Source organism: Mesoplodon densirostris, chromosome 5 (genome assembly GCF_025265405.1).
Source record: "Mesoplodon densirostris isolate mMesDen1 chromosome 5, mMesDen1 primary haplotype, whole genome shotgun sequence".
NCBI lineage: Eukaryota > Metazoa > Chordata > Mammalia > Artiodactyla > Ziphiidae > Mesoplodon > Mesoplodon densirostris.
In genome coordinates this window covers 68442729-68460981 of record NC_082665.1, presented here as the reverse complement: position 1 = coordinate 68460981, position 18253 = coordinate 68442729, and the positions used below count along the sequence as shown (strand labels likewise).

At 35.2% G+C, this 18253-nt stretch overlaps 1 protein-coding gene across 2 annotated transcripts in view; it reads right to left on the bottom strand.

Annotated features, from left to right (window-relative positions):
* EAF2 (ELL associated factor 2) overlaps positions 1–18253 on the bottom strand; it is a 122472-nt gene that overhangs the window by 14519 nt on the left and 89700 nt on the right. For both annotated transcript variants that reach the window (XM_060099006.1, XM_060099005.1), the window contains one exon: positions 8068–8325. In XM_060099006.1, the coding sequence (XP_059954989.1) occupies positions 8068–8325 (258 nt within the window). The remainder of the gene's footprint in view (positions 1–8067; positions 8326–18253) is intronic.

The following is an 18253-nucleotide window of genomic DNA, read 5'->3' as shown; positions in this document are numbered from 1 at the left end:
ATGGAATACTACTCAGCCAGAAAAGAACGAAATAAGGCCATTTGCAGCAACATGGAAGCAGCTAGAGATTATCATACAAAGTGAAGTAAGTCAGAAAGAGAAAGACAAATGCCATATGATATCACTTATATGTGGAATCTAAAAGATGACACAAATGAACCTATCTATGAAACAGAAACAGAATCAGGTACAGAGAACAGACTGCTGGCTGCCAAGGGGGAGGGTGGTAGAAGAGGGTTGGATTGGGAGTTTGGGATTAGCAGATGGAAACTGGTATATATAGAATGGGTAAACAACAAGGTCCTACTGTATAGCACAGGGAATTATATTCAATATCCTGTGATAATGGAAAAGAATATGAAAAAGAATGTATATAAATATGAAAAGAATATATATATAACTGAGTCACTTTGCTGTATAGCAGTAATTAACACATTGTAATACAACTATACTGCAATAAAAATAAATTTTAAATAAGGTATAAAAAAGAAAAAATAAATGTGAACACAGACACACAGAGAAGGAAGACAGGCCAAATTTGAAGCACCGTGTCTACAAGCCAAGGAACACCAAGGATTGCCAGCAACCACCAGAAGCTAGGAGAGTCACAAAACAGATTCTTTTTCAGATCCTTCAGAAGAAATCAACCCTGCTGACACTTTCATTTTAACTCCTGGACTCCAGAACTGTGAGAGAATACATTTCTGTTGTTTTAAATCACCTAGCTCATGATACTTCTTAGCATCCCTAGAAAAAGATTACAGTGTAGTTCCTTCCATTTCTTTGCCCTCTTGCAAAAAATAAACTGCTTCCTATGACCAATTTTAATTTACATAAATGATACTGTGCTGTGGACCAAAAAAAAAAAAAAAGAAAAGATAGATTTTATTATATAAAAAAAAGGACATGTTAATTGTGTTGTTCAAAGATTTTATACCCTTACTGAATTCTGTATCCTTGAGTACAGATACATTAAATCTACTATTACAATAGACTTGTCAATTTCCCCTACTTCTGTCAATTTTTGTTTTATATATACAAACACACATATGTAACTACATTTTTTAATATGTAGTTACATACATTGTGAAGGTATATTATTATGGGCATACAAATTCATTACTGTTTATCCTCCTAGTAGTTGTCATTATTTGGCCATTCAAGAAATCAGATGCTATAATTTCACCTCTCAAGTTATAAATAATAGCACTAAATACATAAATAACTGGAAGTTCAAAAGACCTTTCCTAGTCCCTAATTAACACATAGTTTAACACTACCATAACCATAACTACCGTTTTACTCTACCACCCATGCTTGGCTCCTCCCTTATTTACTTCTGTTTTTAAGTTAGAGCAAGTCGGTCTTTCCTAGATATTTACTTTACCATTAAAATTAACATAGTGAGATTAGTTTTAAATATACAGACAGTCCCATTCTTCCCCAGAGAGTATCAACCTGCATGCCTTTATTAAAAAGAATTTACTGAGCATCTACTATGTATCAGGTACCATGTCAGGTGCTAGTATTCAGTGATAAGCAAAATAAGCAAGATCACAGCCCTCCTGGAGCTTATACTTTAGAAGAGAACAAATAAAAGAAATATACATTTATAAATGATAATTGATATAAAGAAGATATTGCTCTGAAGGTCTATAACAAGGGGGATTTGATCTTTTCAGAAAGGTCAAGAAAGGCTTTCTTGATGAAGTATATAAAAAACTACAATCTAAAGGAGAAAAAGTTAACTGCATGAAAAGAAATAACTATTTCTAGCTGAATGGACAGTATGGGTATAGTCCCTGAGGTAGGCAAAAGTATTTGAGTATGGTGAGAAAAAGAAGGAAAATGTTGCTAGAACAGAAAGGGCAAGACTCTTATGTTAAAATGTTTTGTCTGTATCCTAAAAGAAATTATAAGCTATTGTAAAGTTTAAAGTAGGAGAGACAAATAATACTTGAATTATGAAAAGATCAATATGGCCACAATGTACTTAGTGGATCAAAAATGGGTTTGAGGGCCTCCCTGGTGGCGCAAGTGGTTGGGAGTCCGCCTGCCGATGCAGGGGATGCGGGTTCGTGCCCCGGTCTGGGAGGATCCCATATGCCGCGGAGCGGCTGGGCCCGTGAGCCACGGCCGCTGGGCCTGCACATCCGGAGCCTGTGCTCCGCAACGGGAGAGGCCACAACAGTGAGAGGCCCACATACCGCAAAAAGAAAAAAAAAAAAAATGGGTTTGAGTAGATAAGTGGTGAACCAGTTAGGAAGTCATTGCATTGTTAAAGCAAGAAATAATGGTAAGTTTAACTAGAGTGATAGTGGTGGAGATGCAGAAAAGTAGATGACTTTGAGATTAAGGAGGTAACATAAACAGGACTTGGTGAAGGTGAAGGACTGACTACACTGTAAAGAGGGAGAGGAACTCAACCCTAGAATACAGTCACTTCTGGTTTGCATAATTAGATGACTCCTGCCTTTCACTCGGAAGAAACATAGTGAAAGATTATAAATTGGTTTTGGACAAAGCAAATTTGAAATGCCTTTTAATATGAAATGTGTTGGACTTATGTGTCTAGAGCTCAGAGGTGTGGGTCAGAGATGCAAATTTACAAGTTATGTATATATAAGTATTGGCTGCAACAGAAATATGGAGATTATCTGTGGAAAGAATACAGAATAAAACAAAAAAAGGACCTAGAAATAAGCCTTGCAGAACCCCAGCTCTAATGACTGAGTGAAAGATTATAAACTAGCAAAGAAGAGACAGAAAAGTATCTACAAAGGTAGGAGAAAAGCCAATAGGACGTTATGTTACAGAGTCAAAAGGAAATGAATAATTCAATAAGAAGGTAATGGTTGAGATGGCAGACAGCAGAAGCAAGAAGAACTGCAATTCTGCAGCCTGTGGAACGAAAACCACATTCACAGAAAGATAGACAAAATGAAAAGGAAGAGGACTATGTACCAGATAAAGGAACAAGATAAAACCCCAGAAAAACAACTAAATGAAGTGGAGATAGGCAACCTTCCAGAAAAAGAATTCAGAATAATGATAGTGAAGATGATCCAGGACCTTGGAAAAAGAATGGAGGCAAAGATCAAGAAGATGCAAGAAATGTTTAACAAAGACCTAGAAGAATTAAAGAACAAGCACCTAGAAAAATTAAAGAACAAATAAACAGAGATGAACAATACTATAACTGAAATGAAAAATCCACTAGGAGGAATCAATAGCAGAATAACTGAGGCAGAAGAACGGATAAGTGACCTGGAAGACAAAATGGTGGAATTCACTGCTGCAGAACAGAATAAAGAAAAAAGAATGAAAAGAAATGAAGACAGCCTAAGGAACTTCTGGGACAACATTAAATGCACCAACATTCACATTATAGGGGTCTCAGAAGGAGAAGAGAGAGTGAAAGTACCTGAGAAAATATTTGAAGAGATTATAGTTGAAAACTTCCCTAACATGGGAAAGGAAACAGCCACCCAAGTCCAGGAAGTGCAGAGAGTCCCAGGCAGGATAAACCCAAGGAGAAACACACCAAGACACAGAGTAACCAAAATGACAAAAATTAAAGACAAAGAAAAATTATTGAAAGCAGCAAGGGAAAAACTACAATAACATACAAGGGAACTCCCATAAGGTTTACAGCTGACTTCTCAGCAGAAACTCTACAAGCCAGAAGGGAGTGGCATGATATATCTAAAGTGATGAAAGGGAAGAACCTACAGCCAACATTACTTTACCAGGCAAGGATCTCATTCAGATTCAACACAGAAATCAAAAGGTTTACAGACAAGCAAACACTAACAGAATTCAGCACCACCAAACCAGCTCTACAACAAATGCTAAAGGAACTTTTCTAAGTGGGAAACACAAGAAAAGGATGTACAAAAACAAACCCATAACCATGAAGAAAATGGTAACAGGAACACACATATCGATAATTACCTTAAACGTGAATGGATTAAATGCTCCAACCAAAAGACACAGGCTCGCTGAATGGATACGAAAACAAGACCTGTATATATGCTGTCTACAAGAGACACACTTCAGACCTAGGGACACATACAGACTGAAAGTGAGAGGATGGAAAAAGATATTCCATGCAAATGGAAAACAAAAGAAAGGTGTAGTAGCAATACTCATATCAGATAAAATAGACTTTAAAATAAGGAATGTTACAAGAGACAAGGAAGGACACTACATTATGATCAAAGGATCAATCCTAGAAGAAGATATAACAATTATAAACATAAATACACCCAACATAGGAGCACCTCAATACATATGGCAACTGCTAACAGCTATAAAAGAGGAAATCGACAGTAACACAGTAATAGTGGGGGACTTTAACACCTCACTTACACCAATGGACAGATCCTCCAGACCTAAAATAAATAAGGAAACACAAGCTTTAAATGACACAATAGACCAGATAGATTTAATTGATATTTATAGGACATTCCATCCAAAAACAGCAGATTACACTTTCTTCTCAAGTGCACATGGAACATTCTCCAGGATAGATCACATCTTGGGTCAAAAGTCAAGCTTCAGTAAATTTAAGAAAATTGTAATCATAACAAAGCATCTTTTCTGACCAAAAAGCTATGAGATTAGAAATCAATCACAGGGAACAAAATGTAAAAAACACAAACTCATGGAGGCTAAACAATACATTACTAAATAACCAAGAGATCACTGAAGAAATCAAAGAGGAAATCAAAAAATACCTAGAGACTAATAACAATGAAAACACGATGATCCAAAACCTATGGGATGCAGCAAAAGCAGTTCTAAGAGGGAAGTTTATAGCAATACAACCCTACCTCAAGAAACAAGAAAACTCTCAAATAAACAATCTAACCTTACACCTAAAGGAACTAGAGAAAGAAGAACAAATAAAACCCAAAGTTAGTAGAAGGAAAGAAATCATAAAGATCAGAGCAAAAATAAATGAAATAGAAACAAAGAAAACAATAGCAAAGATCAATGAAATTAAAAGCTGGTTCTTTGAAAAGATAAAAACTGATAAACCTTTAGCCAGACTCATCAAGAAAAAGACGGAGAGGACTCAAATCAATATAATTAGAAATGAAATAGGAGAAGTTACAATGGACACTGCAGAAATACAAAGCATCATAAGAGACTACTACAAGCAACTCTATGCCAATAAAATGGACAACCTGGAAGACACGGACAAATTCTTAGAAAGGTATAACCTTCCTAGACTGAACTAGGAAGAAACAGAAACTATGAACAGACCAATCACAAGTAATGAAATTGAAACTGTGATTAAAAATCTTCCAACAAACAAAAGTCCAGGACCAGATGGCTTCACAGGTGAATTCTACCAAACATTTAGAGAAGAGCTAACACCCATCCTTCTCAAACTCTTCCAAAAAAAATTGCAGAGGAAGGAACACTCCCAAATTCATTCTATGAGGCCACCATCACCCTGATACGAAAAACAGGCAAAGGTACTACAAAAAAAGAAAATTACAGACCAATATCACTGATGAATATAGATGCAGTAATCCTCAACAAAATACTAGCAAACAGAATCCAACAACACATTAAAAGGATCATACACCATGATCAACTGTGGTTTATCCCAGGGATGCAAGGATTCTTCAATATATGCAAATCAATCAATGTGATACACCATATTAACAAATCGAAGAATAAAAACCATATGATCATCTCAATAGATGCAGAAAAAGCTTTTGACAAAATTCAACTCCCATTTGATAAAAACTCTCCAGAAAGTGGGCATAGAGGGAACCTACCTGAACATAATAAAGGCCACAGACAACAAACCCACAGCAAACATCATTCTCAATGGTGAAAAAACTGAAAGCATTTCCTCTTAGATCAGGAATAAGACAAGGATGCTCACTCTCACCACTATTATTCAACATAGTTTTAGAAGTCCTAGCCACTGCAATCAGAGAAGAAAAAGAAATAAAAGGAACACAAATTGGAAAAGAAGTCAAACTGTCACTGTTTGCAGATGACATGATACTATACATAGAGAATCTTAAAGATGCCACCAGAAAACTACTAGAACTAATCAATGAATTTGGTAAAGTTGCAGGATACAAAATTAATGCACAGAAATCTCTTGCATTCCTATACACTAATGATGAAAAATCTGAAAGAGAAATTAAGGAAACACTCCCATTTACCATTGCAACAAAAAGAATAAAATACCTAGGAATAAACCTACGTAAGGAGGTAAAAGACCTGTACGCAGAAAACTATAAGACACTGATGAAAGCAATCAAAGATGACACAAACAGATGGAGAGATATACCATGTTCTTGGATTAGAAGAATCAATATTATGAAAATAAGTATACTATCCAAAGCAATCTACAGATTCAGTGCAATCCCTATCAAATTACCAGTGGCATTCTTTACAGAACTAGAACAAAAAATCTTAAAATTTGTATGGAGACACAAAAGACCCCAAATAGCCAAAGCAGTCTTCAGGGAAAAGAATGGAGCTGGAGGAATCAGACTCCCTGACTTCAGACTATACTACAAAGCTACAGTAATCAAGACAATATGGTACTGGCACAAAAACAGGAATATAGATCAATGGAACAGGATAGAAAGCCCAGAGATAAACCCATGCACCTATGTTCAACTAATCTATGACAAAGGAGGCAAGGATATACAATAGAGAAAAGACAGTCTCTTCAATAAGTGGTGCTGGGAAAACTGGGCAGCTGCCTGTAAAAGAATGAAATTAGAACACTCCCTAACACCATACACAAAAATAAACTCCAAATGGATTAAAGACCTCAATGTAAGACCGGACACCATAAAACTCTTAGAGGAAAACATAGGCAGAACACTCTTTGATATAAATCACAGCAATACCTTTTTTGACCCACCTCCTGGAGTAATGGAAATAAAAACAAAAATAAACACATGGGACCTAATGAAACTTAAAAGCTTTTGCACAGCAAGGAAACTATAAACAAAACGAAAAGACAACCCTCACAATGGGAGAAAATATTTGCAAACGAATCAACGGACAAAAGATTAATCTCCAAAATACATAAACAGCTCACGCAGCTCAATATTAGAAAAACAAACAACCCAATAAAAAAAATGGGCAGAAGACCTAAATAGACATTTCTTCTAAGAAGACATACAGATGGCCAAGAGGCACATGAAAAGCTGCTCAACATCACTAACTATCAGAGAAATGCAAATCAAAACTACAATGAGACATCACCACACACCGGTTAGAATGGGCATCATCAGAAAATCTACAAACAGCAAATGCTGGAGAGGGTGTGGGGAAAAGGGAACCCTCTTGCACTGTTGGTGGGAATGTAAATTGATACAGCCACTATGGAGAACAGTATGGAGGTTCCTTAAAAAACTAAAAATAGAATTACCATATGACCCAGCAAACCCACTACTGGGCATATACCCAGAGAAAACCATAATTCAAAAAGACATATGTACCCCAATGTTCATTGCAGCACTATTTACAATAGCCAGGTCATGGAAGCAACCTAAATGCCCACTGACAGATGAATGGATAAAGAAGATGTGGTACATATATACAATAGAATATTACTCAGCCATAAAAAGGAACGAAATTGGGTCATTTGTAGAGACGTGGATGGAACTAGAGATTCATACAGAGTGTAGTAAGTCAGAAAGAGAAAAACAAATATCGTATATTAACACATACATGTAGAATCTAGAAAACTGGTACAGATGAACCAGTTTGCAAGGCAGAAATAGACACAGATTTAGAGAACAAACATATGGACACCAAGGGGAGGAAGTGGGGGGGGCGGTGCTTGTGGGATGACTTGGGAGATTGGGATTGACATATATACACTGATATGTAAAAAATAGATAACTAATAAGAACCTACTGTATAAAAAAATAAATTAAAAAAAGAAGGTAATGGGTAATACTGTCAAATGAATAAAAAAGAAGTCTTTCTCTGTATGCAAATTTTAGACCATAATCAGTATGGCTCCACTGTGAATTCTTACTTTTCCAATTACTCATGCTTATGTATACTTACTTAAAGTATTCATCAGAAGGCCATTGCTGTCATGTTTATTATGACCGGCCACTATCTCAGGAATCCTGCACTGTGGCATGGTAGACATGGTAGGATGTTCTGAGACATAATTCCCTGGATCAGAAGGGGAGGATCTGCACTCTTCATCTTCTGAATCACTAGAACTATCCTCACTGCTTGAAGATGATGAACTTTTGGAATTTGATGAACTATCACAACTACTCATCTGGTCCATGAGACTAGCTTCTGCCTTCAGTTCTGAAAATAAAACAGAAGTTAATAGTTAGCTTAAATAAATATTAACTATAAATATTAAATAAATATAATGAAATTTGAATGTATCAGTTTCTAACAAACTTGATGGGGAATAAATAAGACTAAACATACATTTACAGATTTAAAGCATTTTATTTAAAAAGCTCCTCTACTAGTACAAAATGAAAAGTAAAATCCCTCTTCTTACCCCCTCCTCAAGTTCCTTTAATCCTACTCTCCAGGAATAATCACTCCTAACAGTTTTTTGTGACCATATATGTTTTAAAATTCTGCTTGGAAACTGGCATTTTAGATTTTGACACCAACTCACCTACTGTTAGAGCTTGAGTGTGGTCTTTGTTACTAACCAACCAAGAGTTTAAAAAAAAATGTCAGGACTTCCCTGGTGGCGCAGTGGTTAAGAATCTGTCTGCCAATGCAGTGGACACAGGTTCAAGCCCTGGTTCGGGAAGATCCCACATGCCGTGGAGCAACTAAGCCCATGCGCCACAGCTCCTAAGCCTGCTCTCTAGATCCTGCAAGTTACAACTACTGAGCCCGCATGCCACAACTACTGAAGTCTGTGCACCGCAACAAGAGAAGCCACCGCAATGAGCAGCCTGTGCACTGCAAGGAAGAGTAGCCCCCGCCCGCCCTAACTAGAGAAAGCCTGCGTGGAGCAGCAAAGACCCAATACAGCCAAAATTAATTAATTAATTAATTAATTAATCTTTTTTAAAAGTCAACTTTTCTAGCAAAAATTGCATCCCTGAACCCAAACCTTTCTTTCCCAGCTCTTCTCTGGGAGTCTTTCTTTCTCCCTGTCCTATGTCTGGACAACATATACACATAGTTCTCAGATGCCCCAAAAAATAAAATAAAAAGCTCTTCTGCTATCAAGCCGAGCTATATTCAATGTTGGGATTATGAAAAGTAAAAGACATAGGCAATATCTAAACTTAAATACTATATTTACTTATGGCATTATACTTAATTACCCATGTAACTCAAATAAAATGCAAAAAAGAATGTGAACGTTTTAAATTGTAAAAATTGAAATCTGTTTTGTTAGAAACTGTCCTCTAATTCTTTTCTTATTCCCCCAATACATGTAATACAACACAATACACAGAGATGAATTTTTTTCAGCTTTACTGAGGTATAATTGGCAAAAAACTTGCACATATAAAAAGTGTACAACATGATGCTTTGATATACATATACATTGTGAAATGATTACCATAATCAAGTTAATTAACACATAATATCACATAGTTGCCATTTTGTGTGTGTGTTTGTGTGTGTTTGTGTATTGTGGTAGAAACACTTGTCTTGACTAGCCTGCTGTTGTTGGATACCCCTTTCAATCTGGGAGAAGAATAAGCTATCTGAGATGCCTTCTGTAACTAAGCTGGAGTCAGGACATGCTGGGCCTGAATTGTCATTTTCTGAAGGGGGAGGTTATAAGATGCCCTGAATATGCTGTTCTTCTAGTGCTTCCTTGGGTCCCTAACCAGATTACCTTCCTCTTTCCATCTTTCAGAGTTCTCCTTTGATTGTCTTTTGCATTATTTCCAGGGTTTATAGTTTTACTTAGTGGGGAGAAGCAGAAATAGATAAGTCTATGTCATCTTGTTCCACAATACATTTTAAGAAACTGATCTTATACAGAGTATGTTCTCTATCAAAACAAAATAATTTAAAATTTATAAATGGAACCTAGATAATATTCAAGTAGTTGAGAACTAAACACACTTCTAAGAAACCCATGGATCAAATACGAAATCAAAAAGATTTCAGAAAATACTTCTAATTGAATGAAAATAAAAACACAACTTATCAAAATCTGTGGAATACAACTAAAGCACAGTTTGGAGAGAAATTTGAAACATTAAATGATTATACTGGGGGGAAAAAGGAGGTCTCAATTAAATGAACTAAGCTGTACCTTAAGAAGTTAGAGAAAGAAGAGCAAATTAAAACTAAAGTAAGCAGAAGGAAAAAAATAGCAAAAGCACAAAACAAGAAAGACAACAGAAAAAAAAGTGAAAATAAATGAAGCATAAATTGACTGCTTGGGATAAATAATGTTGATCAAATTCAACTAGGTTTATCAAGAAAAAAAGATACTAGATATAAATTACTAATATCCAGAGTGAAAGAGGTGACAGCACTACAGATCTTACAGCATTAAATGAATAGAAAGGAACACTGTGAACTACTTTATGTCCACAAACTCAATGAATTAGATGAAATGGATCAATTCCTTCAAAGGCACAAACTACTAAAATTCACTCAAGAAGAAACAGATAACCGGAATATCCATAAATCTTCTAAAAAAACTGAGTTGTAGTTAAAACCCTCCCCACACCCTACACACAGATCTCCAGTGACAGATGACTTCACTAGTGAATTCTACCAGTTATTTAAGGAAGAAATAATGTCAGTTTGATACAAATGCTTCTGTATAATTTAAAAGGAAGAAATAATAATTTAATAATAATAATTTCCAATTCATTCCTTAGGGCCAGAATTACTGATACAAAATCCAACAAAGACATTACCAGAAAAAAAACAGACACAAAATTTTTAAAGAAAATTTTACCAAATCAAATTTAATAATATATAACAGTGGTTTTCAACCAGCTATGATTCTGTCACCCAAGGAGACATCTGGCAATCTGGAGACATTTTTGGTTGTCACAACTGGAGGCAGGTGGTGATACTAGCATCTAGTGGGTAGAAGCTAGAGACACTGCTAAACATCCTACAATGCATAAGACAGCCCCTGACAAAGAACCATCCAACTCCAAATGCCACTACTGCTGAGGTTAAGAAATGTCCTATATTAAAAGGACAATACATCATGATTAAGTGGGGTTTTCCAAGGAATACAAACTTTCAAAAATCAATCCATATAATTCACTATATTAAAAACTGAAAAATAAAAGCCATCTCAAAACAGCAGAAATTTCAACAGTGATTCTTGATAAAAACTCAGCAAAACAGAAATATAAGTTAACCTTATGAAGGACATCTAGGAAAAGCTTACAGCTGAAATCATACATAATTGTAAGGGACTGAATATTTTCCCTCCAGCATCAGAAACAAGAGGTTTTCCACTTTGACCACCTCTAGTCAATGTTGTATTGAAGGTTCTAATTGGTGCAGTAAGTCATGAAAAAGAAATAAAAGCCATCCAGATTTGAAAGGAAGAAGTGAAATTGTCATTATTTACAGATAATGTGATTGTCTATGTAGAAAAGCTGAGGGTATCTACAAAAAAGCTCTATAATAGTGAGTTTAGCAAGGTTAAATATACAGGGACAACATACAAAAATCGGTTTTATTTCTATGTACGAGCAATTAGAAATTAAAATCATATAAACAAGAGCATTTATAATAGCTTCCGCAAATTAAATAATTATTTAAAAATTAAATAATTATAGATAATTCTGACAAAATATTTGAAGGACCTGTATGTTGAAAACCATAAAGCATTTCTGAGAGAAATTAAAGATCTAAATAAATGGAGAGAGATACTGTGTTCATGGGTCAGAAGACTCAATATTGTTAAGATGCCAATTTTACCCAAATTGATCTATGGATTCAATGCAATCCCAATAAAAATTTCAACAGTCTCTTTAAGAAACTGAGAAGCTAATTCTAAAATTTATGTGAAAATGGAAGAGTCCTAAGATATGCAAAACAACTCTGTAAGAGAAGAACAAAGTTGTAGGACTAAAATTTCCTGGTTTCAAGACTTATTATAAAGCTACAATTATCAAGACAATATGGTGTTGCCATAAAGATAAATAGATCAACATATCAGAATAAAGAGTCCAGAAATAGACACACACAATATGGACAACTGATATTTTTTTTTACAAAGGTACAAATATATGAGAAAAGACAGTCTTTTCAACAAATGGTTCTGGAATAATTCAATATCCACATGCAAAAAAAAAAACCTTTGATACATACCATGTACCATATACAAAAATTGACTCAAAATGAAGCATGGGCCTAAATGTAAAACTATAAAACTTCTAAAAGAAAACATGAAAGAAAACCTTTGTTACTATGATCTTGGTTTAGGCAAAAAATTTCAATATGACACCAAAAGAAGAATCCAGAAAAAAATGGATAAAATGCGTGTATTCAAAATTAAAATCTTTGGCTCTTCAAATTACATTGTTAAGAGAATGAAAAAATACAATCCACAGACTGGGAGAAAATATTTGCAAGGCATGTATCTGATAAAGAACTTGTATTCAAAATATATAAAGAATTCCTAAAAGTCTAATAAGAAAATAAATAATCCAATTTTTTAAATGGGCAAAAGATTTGAATAGACATTGTGCCTGAAGAAAATATAATGATGGCAAATAAGGACATGAAAAGATACTCAACATCATTAGTCATTAGGGAAATGCAAACTAAAGTGACAATGAATATGATCCAACAATCCCACTCCTGGGCATATATCCTGACAAAACCATAATTCAAAAAGTTATGAGCACCCCTATGTTCACAGCAGCACTATTTACAATAGCCAAGGCATGGAAACACCTAAGTGTCTATTGATAGATGAATGGATAAAAAAGATGTGGTGTGTATACACACACACACACACACACAATGGAATACTACTCAGCTATAAAAAAGAATGAAATAATGCCATTTGCAGCAACATGGATGGACCTAGAGATTATCATAGTAAGTGAAGTAAGTCAGAAAGAGAAAGACAAATACCATATGATATTACTAATATGTGGAATCTAAAACATGACACAAATGAACTTATCTATGAAACAGAAACAGACTTATATACACAGAGAACAGACTTGTGGTTGCTAAGGGGGAAAGGGAGTGGAGAGGGATGGATTGGGAGTTTGGGATTACCAGATGCAAACTATTATACACATTGGGTTGGCCAAAAAGTTCACTCAGGTTTTTCTGCTGAATCGCTTTGCTGTATACCAGAAACTAACACAACATTGTAAATCAACTATACTTCAATAAAATAAGTTTTTAAAAATTTATTTTAAAAAATTAGGCCACAATAAGATACCACTACACACCCCATTAAAACTGATACAAGCATTGATATAGATGTACACTGCTGGTAGGAATGTAAAATAGTACAACCACTTTGGAAAACATTTTGGCAGTTGCTTAAAAAGTTAAATACACACCTATCATACAATCCAGCTATTTCACTCCTACATATTTACTATGGAGAAAAGAAAACATTTGTCTTTGCAAAGACTTGTATGTTATGTTCATAGCAGCTTTATTTGTAAAAGCCAAAAACTCGAAACAACCCAAATGTCCATCTTCAGGTTGAGAAGATAAACAAATTCCTGTATATCTATAAAGTAGATTACTGCTCAGCAATAAAAAGGAATGAGCTATTGATACAATCTTCAATAATGGGTGATTCTCAAAATAATTATGTTTAGTGCAAAAATATACACAAAAAAGAGGATATACTATATGATTCCACTGATACAAATTTCTAGAAAAAGCAAACGAATGATAATGACATAAAGCAGATCAGTAGTTACCTGGGAATGGATGGAGTGGGAAGGAGTGGGAGAGAAGGATTACAAAGGAGGAGGGGGAAACTTTTTAGAGTGATAATTATGTTCATTACCCTGATTATGGTTGTGGTTGTAATTTTAGGATGTACACATATGTCAAAACCTAGCAAACTGTACTTTAAATACATGAAGATTTTGTGTCAGATACACATAGAAACACACCCACACAAGTGATCCTACATGATTTCTGAGCCTGTGTAATTAAAAAGATAAAGTTTTGACCTCACTCCTCTGTATCCTTTCTCCCTTCCACTCTCCCTTTCTCGGCACTTATTCTTGGAACCCAGCCACTATGTTGTGAGGAAGCCCAGGCCACCTGGAAAGGCAATGTGTAGCTTTTCCAGCTGACAATCCTCAAAGTCTCAGCCAAAAGCCAGCAACAACTGGCAGATGTGAATTAGTGAGTCTTCAAATGATTCCAGCTGCTAGACCCCAAGTCAGTCCAGCTGACACCAGCTGTTCCTAGAACAGCTATGAACTATCCCTACTGAGCCCTACACAAATTGAAGATTTATGAGCAAGAAATATGTTGTCATTGTTTTAAGCCTGCCCAAGATTTTCCTTAAATTCCATATATTTGGAGACCACAAAACATTCTTATAAATGATTTATTGTCTAAGAACTGAAATTACAAAAACTTTTAGAATTTATCTACCATGGAAGTGTCATTTACTAGATACAGTGATACCTAGAAAGCTATTTAAACTCTTAAATGCATACAAAAGATAAATTCAATATAGATGAACTAAGCATCCAATTATAAGAACAACACAGCAAACTCAAAGCAAGTCAAAGAAGGAAATATTTTTTTAAAGGGCATACATTAATGAAACAGTAAAAAAAGGAAAAAGAAAATAACAATAAAAATTAAAATAATAGCTAATATTTGAATACTTCCTAGTACAAGGAATTGCTTTAGGTACTTTATATTTATTGCATTTAATCCTCTCAATAATCCTAATTATTATCTCTATTTTAAAAATGAGAAAACATACACAGAGAGAATAAGAGATTAAGTAAATTTCCCTAGGCCACCCAGCTGATAAGTAATGGGGCTGGGATTTGAATGAGAGTAGTCTGACTCTGAAGATGTCATTCTTAGTCACCACATTTATTATGTCTCACCAAGACCAAAAGCTGGTTCACTGAAGCCTAATGAAGTGTATCAAATTCTAGAAATATTGGTTAAGAAAAAGAGAGAAAGGGCACAAATAATTAGTGTTAGGAATAAAAACGTGCCATAACTACAGACATTGTAGAGATTTATATGGACAAATTATGCCAGTATTTTGAAAATGTGAATTAAACTAATAATTTTCAAGACAAATATGAATTACCAAAACTGAATGAAGAAATAGACAAATATGAATTACTAAAACTGAAGGAAGAAATAGAAACTGAACAAACCTATCGTTATTAAAGAAATTTAGAAAAATCTACCACATACAAACTGTTTCAAGGAATAGCAAAGTATATAAATCCTTTAGAGTACATTCAGACATGTGCATAGATAGGAAAAGGAAGAGAATGTGTTGGAAAGGAAAGAATCTTCTGTGATTTTTTTAAAAACTGAAACTAAAGTGGTAAAATGTTAAATCTAAGTTGTAGGTTTATAATCTGTTACATTATTCTTTGTAATTTCTATGTGTTTGAACTATTTCTTAAGAAAAATTCTAAAGGTTAACTGAAATAATGTACAGGAAGACTTGGCACATAGTAGTTGCCCCAAAAATAAAATATAACATATTTTTACATAACATAAAAAGTATACAGGGTCTTCCCTGGTGGCACAGTGGATAAGACTCCATGCTCCCAATGCAGGGGGCCTGGGTTCAATCCCTGGTCAGGGAACTAGATTCCACATGCATGCCGCAACTAAGAGTTTGAATGCCACAACTAAGGAGCCCATGTGCCGCAACTAAGGAGCCCATGAGCTGCAATTAAGGAGCCTGCCTGCTGCAACTAAGAAGCCCATGTGCCACAACTAAGGAGACAGCAAGTCGCAACTAAGGAGACCTGGAGCCACAACTAAGGAGCCCTCCTGTCACAACTAAGGAGCCCATGTGCTGCAACTAAGGAGCTGGTGAGCCGCAACTAAGGAGCCTGCCTGCCACAACTAAGACCCAGTGTAACCAAATAAATAAATAAATATTAAAAATATATACAATATAGGCAGAAATTAACACAGTTACATTAGGGTGGTGAGATTATGAGTGGTTCCATATTAACATTGTTTTTACATTATATTGTCTTCTCAATAAATAATCATTATCTGAAAAATAACAAGTTCATTGTAAAAATTCAAATAACAATTTGCACCACAGAAAGTGAAACTCCCAAACTCCCAAAGATAATGCTTACATTTTAGTATAATTCTTCCAAGTTCGTCTATGCATCTGCAACTATATACACATTTTGTTTTCAAAAATGGTTCATACACATTCACACACATTGTATAATACGTAAAAACATTTTTACCTAATAATATATTTGGATATGGTTCTTTGTTACTAAAATGTGCACTAGCTCTTTTTTAATAGGGATGTATAGTATTGTAATCCCTTCTCGATGTGCACCTAGGATTTTCCCGTTTTTTCCTTAGTATAAAAAATGCCACATTGAACACTCTTATGTGACTGATATATGTATACCTATGTAATTATGTATCTATCTGTATAAGTTTCACAATAAGAGAAATGTCTAGACTTTCTAGGTAAGGAATAGGCACACTTTTAATTTAACAGTTATTAGCAAATAAGGATGATAATGAAAGCAAAACCTTATATAGTAGTTTCTTTGTGCTAGACCCTGTTCTAAGTGTTTTGCAGGAAAAATTTTTCTACAAAAAATATATGTCAATTTATGTTTCTTCAAAAATGTATGCACACATCTGTTTCCCTTTATATCCTCACCAGTACTGGATGTTGACAATTATTTTAGCTATGACCAAGCAGATAAATGAAAAAAATATCTCTTTCTCTATCAAAATACTCGTGACATTTTTCACAGAATTAGAACAAATAACCCTTAAATTCATATGGAACGACGAAGACCCGGAATTGCCAAAGTAGTCTTGAGAAAAGAGAACAAAGCTGGAGGTTTCACATTCCCTGACTTCAGATTATGCTACAAAGTTACAGTAATCAAAACACCATGATAGCGCTTCCCTGGTGGCGCAGTGGTTGGGAGTCTGCCTGCCAGTGCAGGGGGTGTGGGTTTGAGCCCTGTTCTGGGAGAATCCCACATGCTGTGGAGCAACTGGGCCCGTGTGTGCCACAACTGCTGAGCCTGTGCTCTAGAGCCCGTGCGTCACAACTACTGAAGCCTGCATGCCTGGAGCCCATGCGCCACAACAAAGAGAAGCCACCACGATGAGAAGCCCCCGCACCACAGCGAAGAGTGGCCCCCGCTCGCTGCAGCTAGTGAGAGCCCGCGTGCAGCAGCAGAGACTCAGCACAGCCAAAAATAAATAAATAAAATAAATTTATAAAAACAAAACACCATGATAGTTTTTTAAGGAACCTCCATACTGTTCTCCATAGTGGCTCCATTCACATTCCAAAGCAGAAACTAACACACCACTGTAAAGCAATTATACTCCAATAAAAATGTAAAAAAAAGAAAACAAAACACCATGATACTGGCACAGAAACAGGCACATAGATCAGTGGAAAAGAATAAAGAGACAGAAATAAACCCATGCATTTATGGTCAATTATGACAAAGGAGGCAAGAATAGAGAAAAGACAGACTCTTCGATAAGTGGGGCTGGGAGAACTGGACAGCTACGTGTAAATGAATGAGATCAGAACATTTCCTTATACCATATACCGAAATGGATTAAAGACAGAAATTTAAGACCTGAAACCATAAAACTCCAAGAGGAGATCATAGGCAGAACACTCTTTGACATAAATTGTAGTAATATTTTTTGGATCTGTCTCCTAAGAAAAAAGAAGCAAAAGTAAAAATAAATGGGACCTAATTAAACTCACAAGTTTTGCACAGCAAAGGAAACTAATGACAAAATGAAAAGACAACTCCGGATTGGGAGAAAATATTTGCAAACGATATGACTAATAAGGGGTTAATATTCAAAATATATAAACAGCTCATAAAACTCAATATCCAAAAATACCTAAACAACCTGGTTAAAAATGGGCAGAAGACTGTAATAGACTCTTGCCAAAGAAGATACACAGATGGCCAACTGGTAGATTAAAAAAATGTTTAACATCGTTAATCATCAGAGAAATGCAAATTAAAACCACAATGAGATATCACCTCACACCTGTCAAAATGGCTATCATCAAAAAGTCTACAAA